The following is a 21,773-nucleotide window of genomic DNA, read 5'->3' on the forward strand; positions in this document are numbered from 1 at the left end:
ACTTTTGTGATCATATTTTCGGCAGGGGTTTTTCTAGAAAAGAACTGCAAGAGGGAGCACTGCAATTCAGCGGCGCCACCAAGTGGGGGAGATAGGGTTCTCCCTATCAGGGTGTGGAGTTTTTGATAATTCTAAAGTTAAAATGGAGCATTCTATGGTTTGCTTGGGGCCAAAATTACTATCAGACAGGTCACAGTTGAAGACTGTGGCAACATGGGATCCCTGGTCAATCAGAATTTTATGGTTGCCAGAAAGTAAGGGGGTGCATGACCATGGTATGAGGGTGATGCGCTCCTGTTCTCCTTGTTTCTCCTAATTTTTGTTCTCAGCATTCTAGGATGTCAATAAGTGTCAATTCTGAAAATGACCTTAATACAAAAACAAACTTCAGAGTCAAGCATTTCCCATTTTGATTTTGATCTCTTTCTTGTACAGCATTAGGCACCTCACTATTTGATTTTATTAACCTTTACCACTATTTCCCTCTTTTCATCACAAATTCACAAAATAGTCCTGTTTATAGTCTGCACTTTCCATCAGAAGATTGCAACAAGATAGCCAATTTTTTTGAGTAAAAACTGAAAATTGACTCAAATTTTGTCTGTTGACACCAAAATTAGGGTTCATTTCCATAAATATTGAAGAATATAATAGAAAAGTGCAAAAAATTTTATGCGAGAACGTATAAATGTAGAATCTCGTATATACTCTATTTGCTCAATTAGAAGCACATGTGGACCAAAAATTGCATTTTGTACATGACGAATCATTAGAATATGACTTATTTCAACCAAGGACATAACTCAATTATCTACATAAACACATGTATGCTCTGTTAAATACATCATATGTTTAAGGGCTCAACAAACTATGCAAGGTACTAGATTCTGCTGTAAATTCACCCATCCGAAAAATTGTCCTGGGCGATTTCACGACTGGTGGGCGCTTATTCAAGGTTCAAAATTTCAAAAAAAGATCATCAAATATTGTTTGGGGACTTCTATTTTCATTAAAAAATCCAACTACGCGGACAGTTGGGCCACCCAAGACGAAAGACACTATTGAAGAAGCTAATCTAAAATTTGATACATTTTTTTCTTGCTGAATTAAAAAGTAGACCGCCTAAAATTACATTACGATGTCACCCAGTGTCATTTTTCTCCAAAAAATCACATTAACGAACATGGTACGTCAAATACATTTTTTTTTTATTTTAATGGTAACGAAAGTATATTCTAAACAAAGTTTCAAATAAAAACGAACATTGCATAGCAGGAAATGATCACGGTTGCGCAATTCTGCAATGCTGCGTTTCACAATTGTTGATTATTACTCAGTAATGATTATAATAACATACAAAAAGTAAATTTGTTGAATTGTTCTGAAATGCAACTAAAGTTCAACTTAGTTTCATCGTAAGCAAATGATTCCAGTCACATATAAACGCTTGATGATGTTGGGTATCTGCATGTTCTTTCTCTTGCATGAGTTGGCCTAATACTAGTAGGTCAAATTGCTAATTAACCAATCAAAATGCTGGATGATGCCAACGTGTTCAAATTACCATAGCTCATTTAAATATGTTAATGTTATTGAACGCAACGCGGAATAGATTCGCTGATGTTGTAGTACGATCTTTTGGCTTGGATTTTGATGGAAAAACGGCATGATTTTTTTTTCAAATCATAAAATTTGTCAAAAGATAAACTGAGCATTAGATGAATAATTTAACATTGTTTACAGTGTTAACAGCTGATTGTTGAAATGAAGCTTACCCATTCACGCCAGTCTGAGTAGTCACAATAAACATACTCTTGAATAAAAACTTAAATAGACTCTATTAGGCATCAGGAAAGGTTGAAATGTCCGAAAAATTATGCCAAAATATTTAAAAAACAACTTTTAAAAACTGCAGAAAAATCGCCCAAACTGCCGTTTAATGGCCAAGGGCGAATTTACGGCAGCATTCAGTAATACAACTTTGAAGTACATAAAGACATATGAACATACCTTAAGTCTATCTGTATTTTCCACTGTATTGCTTTGTAACTCTAACAGTGTGTTATAGAATGCCGTTAATAATACAGCACTATTGCCATTACTGTTATTAACTCCAATATTGTATATATCATATAACGTAGCCACAACTTCTAACTGTGGTTGAATTCTTTCCTTCAGTTCACTCAAACTTACATTCTTATCTATAGTGATAAAAGACAAGATATCAAAGACATGTAATACTGTAAAATCTGTATTAGAAACCGCGGCTTCTATTAAAATGGTACAATGCAACAGAGGGGATGCGGCTTCTAATAGAGCATCTACACATATGAGAAATGATGAATTTTTGGTTCTCAATTATTCAAAAGGAATGGGTGCGACTTCTATTAGGGATGCGGCTTCTAATACAGATTTTACGGTACCAAGAAAATCATCAACATTATTGTGAAGAAGTATAGAGCGGCTGTATCAGAAACAACTTGTAACAAAATACTGTTGTTGTTGACAGCAAGATATTTTTAATGAAAACTATAAATCAGACTGGAATAGGAAATTTATTTCATTGTTTGTCCAAAAAAAAATCAAAGACACAAAAAAAAAGATATTTTCAGTGATAGTAGGTGGCTGTCCAGAGATCGATACAGAGGGTTCATTGGGTTTGTATAAACCACTACAAATCAGGACAATTTTGTAAATACAGCCAATGAGTCCTGTACCCCAAATTTAAAAATGTTGATAGGCCATTTGAAAACCAATTGTTTTTACTCAAATTCCACTCTTGAAACTAAATTATTCTGGAATCATATTTAACAAGCGACCTGACGGTTGAAATAGCTCTGCTGTCTTCATTATCATGGAACAAGAATCAGTAAAGTGGCATTGTAGTGGTAATATTCATAGTCAGTCATTTAGAGAACATTGCACTTGAGTTAATACAATTATGAACTTTTATAGTGTTCATAAGGATAGTGCATTTCATTGGACAAACATCATTGAGGCTAAACTTAAGAAATCGTGTGTGTGCAAAAACCTGAGAAATAGTCGAGAAAATTAAAAAAAAAATGTTTTGTTTGAAAATTGTGGTCAATTTTTTGAAATGTTATCCTTCCTAATAACATTATACATATACGTAATTGTTCAATAAATCTGTGCAGTAATAATCTTATGATCAGATATAAGAGAGTCAATTACTCCAGTTTTACATAAGACATGAAAAAATTGTTCACTAAAAATCCAAATTTGAATATTTTGACACCAATTTAACAAATCTGACAGAGAACCATCCCAAGTATCATTGCTGGAAATATGAAAGCATTTGGACTTATGGTTTCAGACTAGTTGTCGAAAATAACATGTTTTACCAAAAATGACAAAAATATTCACTGAAAGCCAAATTTGCATATTTTGAGACGAATTTAACAAATCTGACAGAGGACCACCCCAGGTATCCTAGCTACAAATATGAAAGCAATTAGACTTACGGTTCAGGACTAGTTGTCGAAAATAACATTTTTTACCAAAAATATTCACTAAAAATCCAAATTTCCATATTTTGAGACGAATTTAACAAATCTGACAGAGGACCACCCCAAGTATCTTTGGTACAAATATGAATGTAATTGGTACTTTTGAAGAAGAAGTCATTTAAAGGAAAACTTTACGCTGGACACTGGACGCCGCCGGAGAGACCCCCATACCAACAGCTCCGCTGGGTCATCTGCAATGACAGCAGAGCTAATAAAAGTGATGAATATTATAGTGTATCAAACTTTATACTATACATGTATTAAATACAATATATGAACCACTTTGTTACACTACTGTACAGGGCTTATTTATTTATAGAGTTTTATTTTCACTTATTTTGCTGGCAGCTAGATGCACTAAATTAAAACCCAGGATATATTCCAATTTAACGATAACATGTTTTGTTTCTTTCACAAACCAATTTGAAACCCAGTTCTCTGCAACATCAAATGTTCTAAAATCAAACCCAGTAAATATTTCCTATTCCACAGTTATCAAGTATGGTGCTTATTTGAGGTGATATTGATAAAAACATTCAATTCTGACAACTTTTAGTTTGGCTCAACTGTAATGCTATAACCTTTTCACCAACCAGTTTCCCTCAATGACTCAAATTTTGTCTGCTGGCTCCAAAATTCGGTTTCATTTCCAGAAATATTGAAGAATATAAGAAAAAAAGTGCTGACAAATTTTGGCGAGAAATCTGATGTTGAAAAGGTTAAAAGGTCACACATCCTGGTACTTTCTGATGGTACAAATTCACTATCAATCATTTTGCAAATATCATAATGTAACATTTTTTTATTTAGTGTACGATATATATAGTAACTACATGTACCACCCTACCTTGCTTCATTATATCCTTTTCTATAATACAAAGTTCTGATTTAAATTGTTGTAGAAAACAGGAGAGTGATGACGCGAATGCCTGGAATGTTTGTGATACTTTGTAATCAATATTTCCACTATGGGTAATAATCTCTTCAATAAACTGATGTAAATGGTATACCATCTGACCATATCTTGCAAAATAATACAGCAAACTATACAGTGCATTCTGAAAATATACCATGAAATACACCAATTAGCATAATATAGATAAAAGTAAAACAATCTTTCAAAGTTTGTTACAGATGATGTTGTGAGTATGTGGACGGCAGATGAAATATCATGTAAATATTTTTAAACAGAACAGAAATGACAGAGAATGACAGATACTTGAACAATCAACTGACATCAGATCTGTCAGGCATGCAAGAGGAGTGATGGCTTATAAAATTCTATCAGTGCTATAGAATGGTGGCAATACTTGATTGTTTAATCAAGCTGTGTTGCAAATCTCTCTGTCAACCTAAGAATGAAGCAAGGTACATTAAATCATCACCTTGTTCAACGCTCAAATTTTAAAACACATGATTATGTTTATTTCCATCACATTGAAAAACACAAGTGACATTAGCAACCACTCCAATATCTGTATCCATTTTATGTACATGTAATCAAGGCTTAGCTTTGGTCACATGTAATGCAAGTTTATAATAAAGAGACTTACCGGTGTGAGATGTGAGACTTGAATATCTGCATTACATGTACATTTGTTGTCAGTATACTTATATACAAACATATCAGACATACCAAATAATAACCTGTAAAATATACAATATACAAACATGTAAAACAAGTTGGAAAATGATTCTATTCTATTAGATATATTCTATGCTATTAAATTATAAGCATAAGCTATTTTATTCTATCCCATTCAATTATAAGATATTATTATCAATTCAAATCTATTCTATCTTATTCTATTTTATTATATGCTATTATGAATACAATTCTATTCTGTGATATTATATTCTGTTCAATTACCTTATTGCTCTATTACCGTATTTATCTGGGTATAAGCCCAGGGTCTTGAACATGGAAAATTGCCAAAAAGAAGGGGTGGGCGTTTGCCAGGAGATCCCCGGCAAAAAAAACGAAAATTCGCGAAAATTGACAACAGGCAGATCGAACTGCGGCAGGGAATAGAACGGCAAATGAAAACGTGTAACACTAGAAGTAAAACAAAAATAATGTATTGCTTATAATGTGACAAATAAACCAGAAATAATAAAAATCGACAGTGAGGAATCATTTGAATTAGGATTTTCCCGCCGACAAACACGCCCAATACGCGTGAACTCAATATGAATTAAAATATCAGGGGTTAAACTGCGTAAAATGATTTCCGGTCTCGACAAATTACGAATCAACTGTCATACAAGATCAATAATAATTTACAAATTTACACAGTAAAAATTATAAAAATTCGTAGCTGTTTGAAAAAAACTTCTCAGATCTTTATTTGTACGTTCATTGCCATCTTCGTCAAACTCAAAACCCTCAAATGTCCAAGTCGGCGTCACTGTAGCCGTCGAACAAAATCCCTACAACTTATTCCTGAAGTTCGTCGATATCGTCCCACACAATTTGGACTTGGCACTTTTAATCCACGGATTTCGCAGTCTGTCAGCTTGGCACTTTTCATTCATGTCTAATCATAATAAAGAGACGAGAAAAATAGGGTCGCTCTGCTGCGATGGCACACGATGCTTTTGTTTAGTCTAGCAATCATCTTTGACCTTTATGCATCTGCTTTACTGATTACCAATCAAATCGTGACATTGCTTTCATATCAGACTCGACGCTTATTAATCACGGTGAAAGTTATCATTCAGCAAGTTCCGGCGGTTGGAATGTCTCACTATATGGATATCGCGGTGGACTTGAAATAGGAAGTTTTTTTTTTATCCAACGACAGAAGAATAGTTTTCATGACCGAAATGCAATAGCGGTGATAAAAAATGGTAAAAAAGTTGGCAGTCTTCGGCGTGACATTGCAAAATTGCTGGCCCCAGTTATGGATTCGCAAGCTGCTACAAAATATTTATAAAGCCAAAATAACGTAATTTCAACCATTCTCCCAGGTACGGGTTGCTACAATATTGCAAGTTTGTTTTCATTGTCGACGACGCTAAAGCCGAACGAGTGCGACACTTGCTTAGCGGCTCTCCTTATACGATTTGCTTGAATCGTTTCCAAGGAAGCACAAACCAAACGACCGGCCCTTTTTAGGGCCACGACATATTTCAAAAAGAGAACTACTGTTTCTGCTTTAATATTTATTTTTATAGACTTGCTGACTGTTATGATTCTGAAAAAAATCAGTGGTGAACGCACTGCCCTGAAGGCAGAAAGCTGTCACAGCTATTTTGCGTTCAACCCTTGTTTTACGCAATTAATTTTTTTTATAAGTATCAAGACAGACTTCAAGAAAGTCAACTGTTAATACAACCACAGTCAACAAATGGAAAATAGTTTTTTGTTTTGTGTAGAAAAAGACCCCCTGGGCGTGTGCCCGGATATGACCTCAACTTCTTTATTGTGTCAAAAGTGGGGGGTGGGCGTTTGTCCAGGCATGGGCTCTTACCCGGATAAGTACGGTAGAAACACATCTCTAATAGAAGGGCATATAAACCAACAATTGATTACTTATTTTGATTATAGAAACACCACTGTATTTACGTAAGCATATGCACTACTAATAGAACGGTATATGCATTTCTATTCTATTCTATTCTACTTACCATATCGTCTCTCTCACAACCTGTGTTTCCGTCATTGTAAATTTACTTCCAAACTGATGAAATGGCTGCTTTTCATAAAGATACAAATCCCTTTAAAAAGAAATATAAGAAAAAACAAGTCATTGAAAATGAAACAGTCCCTGTTAAATTTTTGAAAGTTCTCTTTGTGCTTGTCATATTAAAGTGGAAGAGTTGTCGCGAGTGTATACAACAGATTGTTTATTTACATCAAGTTCAAACATGTGTTGTGTGACAACTCCTCCGGTTTAAGACATAGCAAAGAAAAACATAGATCAGAAGTGAAAGCATATCCAAGTTTTCACATTTTAAACAAACAATATTTGATCAAATTGCAAATTGAAACGACATGTACATGTATCCATTTATGACATGCTAAATATCAATGAAAATGATACATGGGTGACAGAGATAAAAACATTTGGCCATCTTTGATCTGATTATGAAACAAAGTGACATGTATGATGTGTACATATATCTTGGAAATATAGTAGTAAGGCCAAAAAGTCAGATGGCTGTCAATTGGCCATCCTTGATCCGATTTTGAAACAAATTGTCGTGGACATGTCAAATTTGAATGAAAACTGACAAAGCATGTCCAAGATACCACATTTAAAAAAAAAACGGATGCGCAGACAGACGGACGGATGCACAGACGGTCAGCGGACATGTATTCTAACATGTATAATCTATGTACCAAATTTGAATGAAAACTGACAAAGCATGTCTAAAATACAACATTTTCAAAAAACAAGATGGCTGCCAGTCGGTCATTTTGAATCGAATCGCTAAACCACTGCATGTGCATATGTCTAACATAAAGTACTAGACACATGCAAAGAATGAACAGAATCGGGTGAAAGGATTCAGAATAATGACTCCGGACGGACAGACGGACGGATGCGCAGACGAACGACGGACGGACGCGCAGACGAACGACGCGCGGCTGGACAGACGGATGCACAGACAGTCAGAGGACATGTATCTTAACATGTATAATCTATGTACCAAATTTGAATGAAAACTGACATGTCCAAAATACAACATTTTCAAAAAACAAGATGGCTGCCAGTCGGCCATTTTGAATCGAAACGCTAAACCACTGCATGTGCATATGTCCCACATACTAGGAACATGCAAAGAATGAACGGAATCAGTCCAAAGGATTCTGAAATATGACTGCAGACCGACGGACGCATGGACGGACGCACGGACGAAGACCGACGGGGACTAATAAGGAAGAATGTCAGCTCTCTTCTTTGGACAAAACATATATAAAATTAGATATCAGAAATATACAAATAAAAGTAGATAATGTTTTATTATATTATATCACTGAACAAAACAATTTCGCCAAAATATAACCAGATCTGAAAGAAATATTTTTAGTAAATGGTCTACAAAATTTCCCTATCAAAATGGATAATTAAAGGTGCATATGATGTTGAGTTGTAGAAATTGTACTTTTAATCACAATTGTCTTTTATCAGGGTAGCATTAAACACAAATTTATGCTTCCGAGATGTTAGTCTGATTATGTTGTATGTATTTGGGAAATACAGGGAAAAAGATATATTCGCTGGATTTTATTCTCACTGAATCATTCCTTCAGCGAAAATAGCAAAAATAAAATACAAGCGAAAATATTAAAAATACTTTTTAATACAGTATATTATTTGACAACATTTTGTGGTTTGACAACAAAAGCTCTGACAGTACGTAGGTGGTGCTAGATAAGTACTGAGAAATAATTGTAAACTCATAGTTGCTGTAGACATAGAAAGTAAAGTAAGCAAATGCCACCGAATAAACAGCAAGGTAAATACAACGTCAAATCAAAGTAAACACGTACTGCATGCGTGACTCGAACCGGCACTCGTGTACGACACCTAATTGCCTCGCATCCGTTACTACACATGCTAGATAGTTTGGTAAGTCTTTCTGCAAACGTATGAAATGCAGCATATGATAATATGTCAATAGAAAATTTACAAAATTTTAGTTTGATGATTTAGAATTAAATTGCGTAATGCAGTGTATCAACTAAATCATCTGACAAGATTCTAAGTTAGCCAATCCCTATAAACTTTATAATCAACATACCACTGTTTAGCGAGTGAACTTGTGGGATGACCACCAAACACATGTTTTTCCACATCACCATGCCAATATTGTACCACCACATTATTAGATATCCAATCCTTCCCAGCATGCTGTTCAACATGTTCGCTATGTTCTAGGGTTGTTGTTACAAGAGTATCATCACTTTCGTTGACATGGATACCAGAGTCCTGTACTTCATCTTCTGGCTCCGAGGCTGCCTCATCATTGGACCACTCCTGAAACAAAACGTACACACTTTGTAACAATAGTTTATGTTCACTAAAATTTGCACCACCAAAATTTTGACAAGAAAAATTGTGACATTCGAATGGTTAAAGGGACACTGTCAACAAAACTGTGCACATTTTTCTGTACATGTACTACGTAGCAGCAAGTGGTGAGTACATACTATGGCTGCATCTAAGAAATTATTTTTATAAAAAGCCTTTAATTAAATGTATGATAAACTACCCGGTACACATAATAATTTGTTGGACCAATTTGATTTCCCTTTAAATGTACTTTTAGGGGCTCTCTTCTTTTAACTTAGTTGCTATGTTAACATTTCACATACATATGGGCAACTATGATTGGAGACTAATCATGTGGAGAGGAGTATGTTCCTGTGGAGATGTGATTGTTTGTGTGGAGTGGTGACTGTACATGTGAGGAAGAGTGTTCGTGTGGGGGAGTGACTGTTCGTTCGGGGTGGTGACTGTTCAAGTGGGGAAGTGACTCTTCATGTTGTGTGGTGACTTTCTATGGGGAAGTGACTGTTCATATGGAGTGGTGACTGATTACCGTACTTATCCGGGTAAGAGCCCATGCCTGGACAAACGCCCAGCCCCCACTTTTGACACAATAAAGAAGTTGAGGTCATATCCGGGCACACGCCCAGGGGGTCTTTTTCTACACAAAACAAAAAAAACTATTTTCTATTCGTTGACTGTGGTTGTATTAACAGTTGACTTTCTTGAAGTCTGTCGTGATACTTATGAAAATTGTTAATTGCGTAAAACAAGGGGTGAACGCAAAATAGCTGTGACAGCTTTCTGCCTTCAGGGCAGCTCATTCACCGCTGATTATTTTCAGAATCATAACAGTCAGCAAGTCTATAAGAACAAGTAACCTGTAGAATACTGTGTGAGTAATATTTTTTATATTGATTTTTGTTGCATTTGCAGCAAATAGTTACCAAACAATGAGAAATCTATAGGATTGAATATACCCCACAGCTGGCTTCACATGCATTGTTCATAGTTCATATGGTGCTTACACCAGGATTTAATTACAGCACCTAGGCGGTATGTGGTTACAGCTTAATGTTCGAGTAATCGCAAGAAGTTGACATGACAATAGAAATTCATTAAAGACTGCCACTCCCATGCAATTAACAGCGAGTGAAATTCCTGGGATTGAAACATATATTTTGAAGTCACTGATGTAGGCAACGAATAACTGCAAGTTGATATAAAGACGAGGTAGTTTATTTAATCAGTGGTCAACTAGAGGCTGAAATTATAATTACTTTGTTTATTTCAATTTCTCCTGACGTCAAATAGAATACACTGGTGAAACACGGTAGTAACTGTGGGTGAAAGGATGTTTTGGGGTGTAGTTTACATTGTATATGGAGTGGTAGGGTCGGGTGTAATGTGTTCATTTCCAACTATTATGAAGTCAGTAGAATTTCACTTAATTTATTTTTGCTGACATGTTTTCAAGCATTACATGTGAATCTAATTTTCACTGCGCTGTGTCTCAATATAGTATGAGGGAAATGACATATTCATTGGAATTTATTTCAGGGGAAAAATGTTTTCAGTGATAATGAAGTATTATGACAGATACCCTCCCCGTGGCTTTCATTGCGTATGGAAGTTATTTTCACGAGTGATGCGGTGTATCCTGCTGCCGTACTTTCACGAGCGAAGCCACGGGGAGGGTGTGGGGTTCTGTTATTATACACATGTCCCATATTTGATTATTTCATATTAAAAAAAGAACGTGCAACAAACCGGGATAGAAATTTAGATCGGGGAACCAATTGCCCATTAATATGCTCCAAGACAGTGCTGCGACCTAGCAACGCTTGTCAGTGTAGAACGCGTGTCGCTGTACGTGTGAAAATAAAATAATCAGACGTCTAATTTAAGTCTTTGTCCGAATAAATAACTCGTGGATGTTTAAGCGCGGTGGTCGTAGCACAGCGCGTGTTCGAATTTCATGTAAATAAACAATGTATTTTACACGCGTTGTATACGTCGCTATGAGTCCCATATCGAACAGGACGCGACACGACGACTGTCGCCCTTTAGTTGGGACCACGACAGAACCAGAACTTAAACTGGGCGACTACGATACACGGTTGATGTTGAAGTTAAAAGTTCCTCCACAGATCTGTGCATTGGCAAACATGCCGTGCAACTGCGGTACTCCACTGACGGAATGACTTTCTTTGAAATCGGTCGTCGCTGACTCGTGAGCTGCACACTACAACCTCGTTTGTGATGTTGCTTGCTTGTCGTGGATAGACTGAGTCTTGGTTACCGGTTAAATTTTGCTAATTTGGCGTTGGTAATCTTTATTTGGAACTGAGTAACGCCGCAACGTCGCCAGCAGAAACCTCGTGGTATATCGATGTTGATGGTTGCGGCTCCATATTAATCGGAGATTTTACTGCGGGTCCAGGCAGCGGGTGGATCTTCCGAGAGCCCTTCAAGATTTATAAAACTCAGATTCCAGGTGGTCAACAAACATTAAGTTCTCCCAATCCTAGTATTCTATGTGATGTACATCTAACATGCCAAAAATGCTGGTGAACGATTTGAACCTGACAAAAATACTTGAAATAGATACCAGGAAGGGGAGGGGGGTAAAAGAAAAGTTATATAACATTTTATTATTCAATAATTTATTAAAATACATAGTTTGTCCAACTCCCTGTGATACAACACCTCAGACATAGCTCATTGTACTCGGCTGGAGTGTGGGCAAAAAGTTACTATTTGAATTTTTGATATCTTTTTTCATTAATGAGAAAGTTGACCCCGAAGTTAGAGTAACTGTTCAGCAGGAATGGCTTTTTAACTCTTCTGTGATTTTTTTTGGCTTGGCTGATTTTGTCACGGTTCATACTTGACAGGCAGGTCGTACCATCACTAATTGGAAAAACAATCCTGACCCACCGCTACCATGGCAACAGCCAAAGTCTTGTAATAGCAGTGCCCAAATGATCATGCCTTTTATTTTGGCTACGTTGCGCACTGGTAAGAGATCACCGGCGCCGACATTGTTACCACTGTCAACGGAATCCCAACGCAGCTTTGAACTTTGAATAAAATGTAAATGCTGCTTCCAATCTAGAAAATACTATCGCAAAACGATTGGAAATAATACATTTAACGGCTGAATACGTCCTAACAATAAAATAAAGTGACTTCTAATGACTGCCATGTTATTTTGCAAACCTCGTATAAGGTGCCCGGTTTTAGTTATAAACAGACGTTAGCTTCACGTTCATGTCCCTTCCATGATAACAGCCGAAAACATATTGCTTGTTTTTTACCGGTTTTCATTGGCAACCGAAGTATTTTTATTTTGTAAACAAATTTTCGTCTGCTATTTTTATTCAGTTCAAATCGTTCAGCAAAATTTTTGGCATATTAGGTGTACATCACATGGAATACTACGATTGAGAGAACTTGGTGTATGTTGACTGAGTTTTATCATAGTACGAAGTACCAGGAAGTTACTCAGTTCCAAATAAAGATTACCAACGTCAAATGAGCAACATTTGACTGGTAATCAAGATTCATGTAATCCATGGCTAACAAGCAACATCACAAGCGAAGTTGTAGCATGCAGTACTAGTAAGTCATCCCGTCAGTGGAGTACCGCAGTAACACGGCATGTTTGCCATCAGCATTGTATTCAAACGAATCACGTGATGTGCCGTGTCGTTCAAACCCGGGATTCGATCAATAGGGGAGTCCCATTAAAAAAACACATTGCAAATCATGCAAGTTCAACATTTTCAAACCAATATACTAAAACAGAAATGCTCAGAGATGTAAATGAAGGATAGATATTACTTTTCACTATACACATCTCTGTTGATACTATCCCTCACATATTCTACTCCCAATTACTCCTGCGTAAAATGGACTAGCCTCTTTTCCTGTTGACATTCAGACTAAAATCACGTGACAGGCTGTTAAAATTGGCTGTTGCATACTCTTTCGCCGGTCTGGAAAATGTGTTTAATTAACTCACATTCAAGCAACAATGCAGATTTCCCAGTGGGAGTGAGACTATTCAAACTCTGCCACTAAAAAGTAGGGGTGTTTTCAGCAAAAAACGAATAACCCTGGAATACACACAATATACTGAATTTCGGAACAAATCGTGCATTACTTACAGCAGCAGAATACCACAGAAATATCAGACGAAACATGAAAACACTATATATTGTATTTCAGCCTGAACCCTCTATATTGCAATTCAAGGAATTAACCCCTTATGTGCATCCATTTTCCACCTTGGTATCACCCACCCCTGAAAACAAACTCTTAATACCACGCTGAAGCGTTTGGTAATAAATATTAAAGCACAAACGGTAGTTCTCTTTTTGAATATGTCGTGGCCCTAAAATGGGCCGGCCGTTTGGTTTGTGCTTCCTTAGAAACGATTCAAGCAAATCGTATAAGGAGAGCCGCTAAGCAAGCCCGAGTGTCACACTAGTTCGGCTTTAGCGTCGTCGACAATGAAAACAATGTTGCAATATTGTAGCAAATCATACCTGGGAGAATGGTTGAAATCACGTTATTTTGGCTTTATAAATATTTTGTAGCAGCTTGCGAATCCATAACTGGGGCCAGCAATTTTGCAATGTCACGCCGAAGACTGCCAACTTTTTTACCATCTTTTATCACCGCTATTGCATTTCTGTCATGAAAACTATTCTTCTGTCGTTGGATAAAAAAAAAACTTCCTGTTTCAAGTCCACCGCGATATCCTTATAGTGAGACATTCCAACCGCTGAAACTTGCTGAATGATAACTTTCACCGTGATTAATAAGCGTCGAGTCTGATAAGAAAGCAATGTCACGATTTGACCTTTATGATGAAATACTAGTAGTGATGTCGTTCTAAGCCAATCAGTAAAGCAGATGCATAAAGGTCAAAGATGATTGCTAGACTGTAAACAAAAGCATCCTGTGCCATCGCAGCAGAGCGACCCCATTTTTCTTGTCTCTTTAATATGATTAGACATCATCATGAATGAAATGTGCCAAGCTGACAGACTGCGAAATCCGTGGATTAAAAGTCCAAATTGTGTGGGACGATATAGACGAACTCCAGGAATAAGTTGTAGGGATTTTGTTCGACGGCTACAGTGACGCCGACTTGGACATTTGAGGGTTTTGAGTTTGACGAAGATGGCAATGAACGTACAAATAAAGATCTGAGAACTTTTTTCAAACAGCTACGAATTTTTATAATTTTTACTGTGTAAATTTGTAAGTTATTATTGATCTCGTATGACGGTTGATTCTTAATTTGTCGAGACCGGAAATCATTTTACGCAGTTTAACCCCTGACATTTTAATTCATTTTGAGTTCACGCGTATTGGGCGTGTTTGTCGGCGGGAAAATCCTAATTCAAATGATTCCTCACTGTCGATTTTTATTATTTCTGGTTTATTTGTCACATTATAAACAATACATTATTTTTGTTTTACTTCTAGTGTTGCATATTGTTCATTTATTTCCGTTGCATGTTTTCATTTGCCGTTCTATTCCCTGCTGCAGTTCGATCTGCGTGTTGTCAATTTTCGCGAATTTTTGTTTTTTTTGCCGGGGATCTCCTGGCAAACGCCCACCCCTTCTTTTTGGCAATTTTCCATGTTCAGGATCCTGGGCTTATACCCGGATAAATACGGTATATGGGGAAGTGACTGTTCATATGGGGTGGTGACTGTTCATATGGGGAAGTAACTGTTCATATGGGGTGGTGACTGTTCATATGGGGAAGTGACTGTTCATATGGGGTGGTGACTGTTCATATGGGGTGGTGACTGTTCATATGGGGTGGTGACTGTTCATATGGGGTGGTGACTGTTCATATAGGGTGGAGACTGTTCATATGGGGTGGAGACTGTTCATATGGGGAAGTGACTGTTCATATGGAGTGGTGACTGTTCATATGGGGTGGTGACTGTTCATGTGGGGTGGTGACTGTTCATACAGGGTGGTGACTGTTCATATGGCATGGTGACTATTCATATGGGGTGGTGACTGTTCATATGGGGTGGTGACTGTTCATACGGGGAAGTGACTGTTCACATGGGGAAGTGACTGTTCATATGGGAAAGTGATTGTTCATACGGAGTGGTGACTGTTTATATGGGGAAGTGACTGTTCATATGGGAAGTGACTGTTCATATGGGGAAGTGACTGTTCATGTGGAGTGGTGACTGTTCATGTGGGGAAGTGACTTTTCATATGGGGAAGTGACTGTTCATATGGAGAGGCGACTACTCATGTGGAGAAGAGACTGTTCATGTGGGGTGGAGACTGTTCATGTGGAGGGGAGACTTCTTATGGAGAGGTGACTGTTCATATGAAGAAATAACTGGTAAATGTTCATGTGGGGTGGTAAGTTTTCGTGTAGTGGTGGCTATTCATGTGGAGAGGTGATTGTTCAGATTTCAACTTGTATGATGCATTTTATGGACACACACATACCTCATCTGATGAAAGAAAACTTGGAATCTCAATTCCTTCCAAAAGATATGATGTCCAATCAAAATTGTCCTTTTCCTCTGAAAATGAATATGGTAAAAATATTATGTCAGGGTCTTATTTGAATATTACCATAATAAAAACTCACTGATGGGCCAAACTAATACTCTGAAATAATATTTTCTGGCCTATTGCATTTTTAAACTAACATGTGCCATATGGTAGTGTTTGTCATAATTGCATTCATTTTCACTTCACAGAATGTGCACCTGTAACCAATTTAAACTAAATGCAATTCATTCATTTAAAAAGAAAATCTAAAATCAAATCTATTTTGTAGTTATTGTGTAACGTTTAAAAATCAGAATCGTTCGAGAGTATTCCATTGGAAGAGGATGGGCACCCATTGTACCAGGTCTCAGTATGGATTATTATGACTGTATGAAATAACAGGATGGTATTAAACTATGTTATGGATGTGCTAACAGTCGCTAACATCTCAACCTTTATTTTATTTCAAGTATAGTTACTGATTGGGTCTGTATTTTCAGAACTTTTACAAACACTAATGGCTGTTCATCAAGTCCATGGGGCATTGGCTGATTTATCTTCCTTTTTCAAGAGACTGCAGTAGTGTGTTCATATCATTTAACTGTTTGACCACCGTCCCAGTATTTAGTGGCTACATGTACTCCAATATTTTGAACTTTTTGTATGATGAGTAATGCAGGTCTTTTGAAAAATTCCCCACTGCAAGTAACCATGACCGGGTGATACCGGTATTGAAAGGTAATGGCTAATTATGGAATTATTACAATGGACATAGATGAAATATATTAGGTTTTTTTTTCGTTTTTTTTTTTACTGTTTCCAGAACCTTGGACCACATGCCTAAAGGTTTCAGCTCACCATCAAATTTGTTGTTTAAATTTCAATCCCAATAATAAGAACAAATTAGTGATTCTGACAACATGGTCAGTCAATGCAACAATCAATGCTTCATCTTGGCGACCGTCATCATGTCAAGTCTGCATTTTTTTAGATAACTTGTTGACCCTTACTTACTGATTACATTAGCTGAAATCAACATACTGTGGTAACTCTCAATGTTTTTACATCATTCAGTTTTATCGCTATTACTGGTAATTTATATTTTTATACCTCACAATAACATTCCAAAAAAATACGAAAACAGACAACATAGAGATTTTGATGTGTATTTTAAGGCAACCAAGGAGACATAATAGTTGGAGAATAACACTAAGGCAAGAATCAATATGTGTACAGTACTTGTATGACTCCTACCTGTTTTAGGTTTTGATACTTGTTCCTTATAGTGGTGACTGACTGGAGACTCAGATAATAACATCAATATTGATAATATTCCATAATGAGCATCAGACTGATAAGAAGTTATTACAGGAGGAGAAATAATAAACAGAAAAACATGAATTACAAGCCATGCATGGCACAGTCCCAGTTAGTTATCGAATTTAAGATATATAGTTTTGTTTATAGTAATATAGTTGGAATATAAACATGTCAGGAATATGATGATTGTTTAACATTTAAATGATTGACATTTGTATCTGATCATCAAACAAGTACTTGTCCATATTGAGAGATATTTAATTAAAACAAAATCAGCCATTTTGCATACATGTATATATCTATAACATTATGTACTATAAGGAATATACAAAATTTGAACATAATCAGTCAAAGCATGTAAGAGATATGGCTCTAGAAACCCATTCATTAAAACAAAATGGCCGCCAGTCAGTCATTTTAAATCCGATCTGAAAAATAAAATAACGTGCATCAGGAACCTGTAATGTCTAATGTATGTACCAAGGTTGAACAAAATCCTTCCAGAAATGCTTGATATTTGATGATTTTTTAGCACAAAAATGGCCACCATTTGGCCATTTTCAATAGAATCGTCAAACCAATATATCTGTATATCTATGACATGATGTATAATAAATATTTAAAATTTGAACATAATCAGTCAAAGCAAGTCAGAGATAATATGACATTAGAAACACATTCATTAAAACTAAATGGCCGCCAGTCGGCCATTTTGAATATTATCTGAAAAGAAAATGATGTACATCAAGATCCTATAACATTCAATGTATATACCAAGTTTGAACAAAACCCATCTGTAAACAGCAGAGAAATGCTTGATTTTAATGATTTTTTAGTACAAAAATGGTCGCCATTCGGCCATCTTGAATCAGATCGTGAAACAAATTGATGTGCATATGTATAATATCATGTATGTTGTATGTGTGAAGTTTGATTGTGATTGATCCAGGAATGTCTAAGATACAGGTTCGGACGCACAGACGCACGCACGACCAACATAAGTCCCCATTTTCGGACTGCGTTCGAACGGGGACTAAAAAAGTAAAACTAGTGTTAGACAAAGGTAGATTTGTTTGTTCACTATAAAATATTTTATTTTTGATCTGAATTTATTTTCATTATTTTTGTTGAAGGAATGGTTCAGTGAAAATAAAATCCAGTGAATATACTTTTTTTCTATATTTTTCATTCAACTCATCAAAAATCAGTGAAAATAAACTCCATACAAAACACCAAAAAAGTCTTTTCAGCAGAAATTAATTCCAGCTCAAATAAAGTATTTTACAGTACTGATTTTTAATGAATTTATGTATATGCAATCTATCTAGAGACAAGAACAAGAAAAACGTTTATTCACACTACATGTACTTTTTAAAATTGCTTTATTTATTTATTTATTTGTTTGTTTGTTTGTTTGTTTATTTATTTATTTATAGCAGCATTACAAGGAGTGAGCAGATGTCTAAGATTACGACAACATCCATAGATTCTATAGGGTATATACATCAAGATATCAAGTTCAAATACATATATCACACATACCTTCATTAAATCCTGATCAATCAACAATGGTGAGTTTAGAAACTTATCTGTCAATCTCTTGAACACCTCATGTTTATGTGGCTGAGAATGGATAGCAAACTTCTCACAAACTCTGAAATAAAAACAATAACATTTGAACATAAACAATTGTATTGACACCTTACTGCATACAGCTATGATTGTTATGTGTGAAAAGACATGGTATATCCTAAGAATATTCACTTTGGAAATATCAGTAGAGTAATACTTTATTAGCTAGTTATAGAAATTTATTCTTCAATACCTTGCTGCATGAATTTAGTTCCTATCAACAATACACATACTTTTATCAACCACTTGCAGGTGCAACAACGGCTACTCTCCAGACTCGCTTAGCACTCATCCAAATCAAGACTCAAAAATCAACACTCTTCCAATTAACACTATTTTGAAGAGATTTTTCAAATTAAATCTGAAAGTTTTGGCACTGGTGAGTTATTCTGATTCTAAACAGAACATGTTGTTGTCTTCACTACAATTATGGCATGCATTGCTGTATAAAATCCTGCTTAGGGTGTGTGCTAAACACAACTATTAAAACTGGAAATACATGTATACCGGTAATGTGTGATACAGGCTCTGCTATTGTCAGTTAGTCTGAATGTTCAGTACAAGTCACATGTAGATACACATCTACCGAATAACTCCATGCATCATCTGTATGTCAATTTCAATGCAAGATACTATATAGATGTAGACTGTCAAAATGTAGTGATAATATTCCTACATACAGACTAGAATGAATACCATAAATATACCATATAGCTGGTAACATCTTTTCTTTGCATGGCAAAAGTGAGAATTAAAGGCTTAAAACAATGCAATAATATAAACTAAATTTTGCACAGAAACTAATGGCTATAATTTTTCTGGGAACAATTTTGATCCAAAACAAGTAAGATTAACAAGTTAGTTATGAAAAAAAAAATATATCTAAGCATAATTTGACAAGAATACAGGCAGGAAAAGTACTACTGTAAAATCTGTATTAGAAACCGCGGCTTCTATTAAAATAGTACAATCAACAGAGAAGCTGCGGCTTCTATTAAAATAGTACAATCAACAGAGAGGATGTGGCTTCTATTAGAGCATCTACACATATGAGTAATGGTGAATTTTTGGTTCTCAATTGTTCAGAAAGAATGGGTGCAACTTTTATTGGGGATGCAGCTTCTAATACAGATTTTACGGTACATAATGAAAATAACATATCGAGTTACTACACTACCTAATCGACAGATCTTAGAGTGCATAATACATGACATTTGTTTTTTATTATCAGCAGTACAAATGTCTTCATTCTGTGCACTAGTTTAATTAATCCAGAACTTTTTTTAATCTTACATTATTTCTCAACGCATTGAAATCACACCTATAGCTCTGTGATTTTAAGGGGAGCTACTTTTCACTCACCAACCATTTTCAAGGCCTACAAGATTGAACTTGGTTGACATTTTATTGTGAAATTCGATTTCAAAGTTTGAAAATGATCAGATAAAAGTTGTTTGAGGTATTCTCAAAAACGGAGCTACGTCACGATCTCACAAACATTGCCAGCACCAATCACAAACAAGAATAGACAATGAATTTTCAGATTAGTTTTCCCCCACACCCACACTAACTAACTAACTTTCCTCCACGCTAACGAAAAAGTCCTTTGTCTTCTACTGACTTCCTGCTCCAGTTCGTCTTTGAGAATTGTAACCACAAGAAGAAAACAATTCTAAGTAAAATTTACATAGAACACATACCAAAATTGATCTTGGCCAAGATCCAACACTAGCTAATAAAATATCCAAATTTTAAAGAGATTAGAAAAAAACTGTGTGAGTTATTTAACAGCAAGATTGTCAACAAAAACAGACCTTTTCCTGTCATATATCTTTCCCTTCATTTACGATGAGAGAGACAAGGTAAACAACTTACCCATGTAACTGTCTTGTGACTTTATGACTATCAACTGCAAGGTATCGATGAAATCGAAAATTAGATAATGCAAATTCATGAGATAAAGTGAAGTTATCACTTCCCTCCTGTAAAGTATAAAAAAAAAAGCGTCTTAGTTGGTGAGCATACTTTAAAAACAGTATGATACCAGTAAATGTTGAAAGAGGAAGACAGTGTCACAATGATGTTGACCTGTGAGTGTACCAATACTGGAGAGACTCCGAAAAAAAAGTAAAAAAAAAAAAAATAGCGTGTATTAAATTTATACTGTATCACATTCAAGCCAGTTAGTTAGGGGTTATCTGATAGAAAAATTGAGGCTGGAGGAAATTGGTTTTTCCATGAAATTTGTGTTGCCTATTTTTGTTTTCAATGTTACCACAGGGAGCCCAGATATCGGTAAAATGTAGGTTAGGCTTTGGCGAAATGTGAAAGAGCAACTAATATTCATCAACCTGGTATTTTTTTTAGATTTTATTTTTCATTCTTTTCGTCTGTTTTTTCGAGTTTAAAAAATTTGAGCTGGCTGGAGCCTTCATCCCTTGTCTATTTTTTACACTTGATACCTGCCGATGCCCCCCCTCCCCCCGCTCATAGAGACTGCGTACTACAGTTGATTATAGTTCCTGGACTCCCTGTGAAGTTAGAGTTGGACCATTTGATTTTTGGGGGGGTGTCGGCTCAGTGAAAAGCAAATTTTTTTTTTTTTTTATGTGTTTGGAAATTTTTTTTTTATCCGTAGGTTTGCTTGCAAATTTTTTTTTCAGGAGTTCATCATATCCAACATTTTTTTTTCATTATCTTCAACGGTGGTAGAAAAGACTTGCTATTTTACTGCTATTTTACATT

General features: G+C 35.8%; 1 protein-coding gene across 1 annotated transcript in view; it reads right to left on the bottom strand.

The window, feature by feature from the left end:
* Nucleotides 1-21,773, bottom strand: part of LOC100366929 (gamma-tubulin complex component 5-like) — a 57,888-nt gene that overhangs the window by 20,132 nt on the left and 15,983 nt on the right. The window contains exons 2-10 of the mRNA XM_002738373.4: nucleotides 20,904-21,010; nucleotides 18,939-19,050; nucleotides 17,331-17,427; nucleotides 16,029-16,105; nucleotides 9,279-9,514; nucleotides 7,158-7,247; nucleotides 5,081-5,174; nucleotides 4,375-4,585; nucleotides 2,011-2,201 (exon numbers count right to left, since the gene is read on the bottom strand). Of these exons, the coding sequence (XP_002738419.1) occupies nucleotides 2,011-2,201; nucleotides 4,375-4,585; nucleotides 5,081-5,174; nucleotides 7,158-7,247; nucleotides 9,279-9,514; nucleotides 16,029-16,105; nucleotides 17,331-17,427; nucleotides 18,939-19,050; nucleotides 20,904-21,010 (1,215 nt within the window). The remainder of the gene's footprint in view (nucleotides 1-2,010; nucleotides 2,202-4,374; nucleotides 4,586-5,080; nucleotides 5,175-7,157; nucleotides 7,248-9,278; nucleotides 9,515-16,028; nucleotides 16,106-17,330; nucleotides 17,428-18,938; nucleotides 19,051-20,903; nucleotides 21,011-21,773) is intronic.

The sequence above is a fragment of the Saccoglossus kowalevskii genome, chromosome 14 (assembly GCF_978046115.1).
Source record: "Saccoglossus kowalevskii chromosome 14, keSacKowa6.1, whole genome shotgun sequence".
Taxonomy (NCBI): domain Eukaryota; kingdom Metazoa; phylum Hemichordata; class Enteropneusta; family Harrimaniidae; genus Saccoglossus; species Saccoglossus kowalevskii.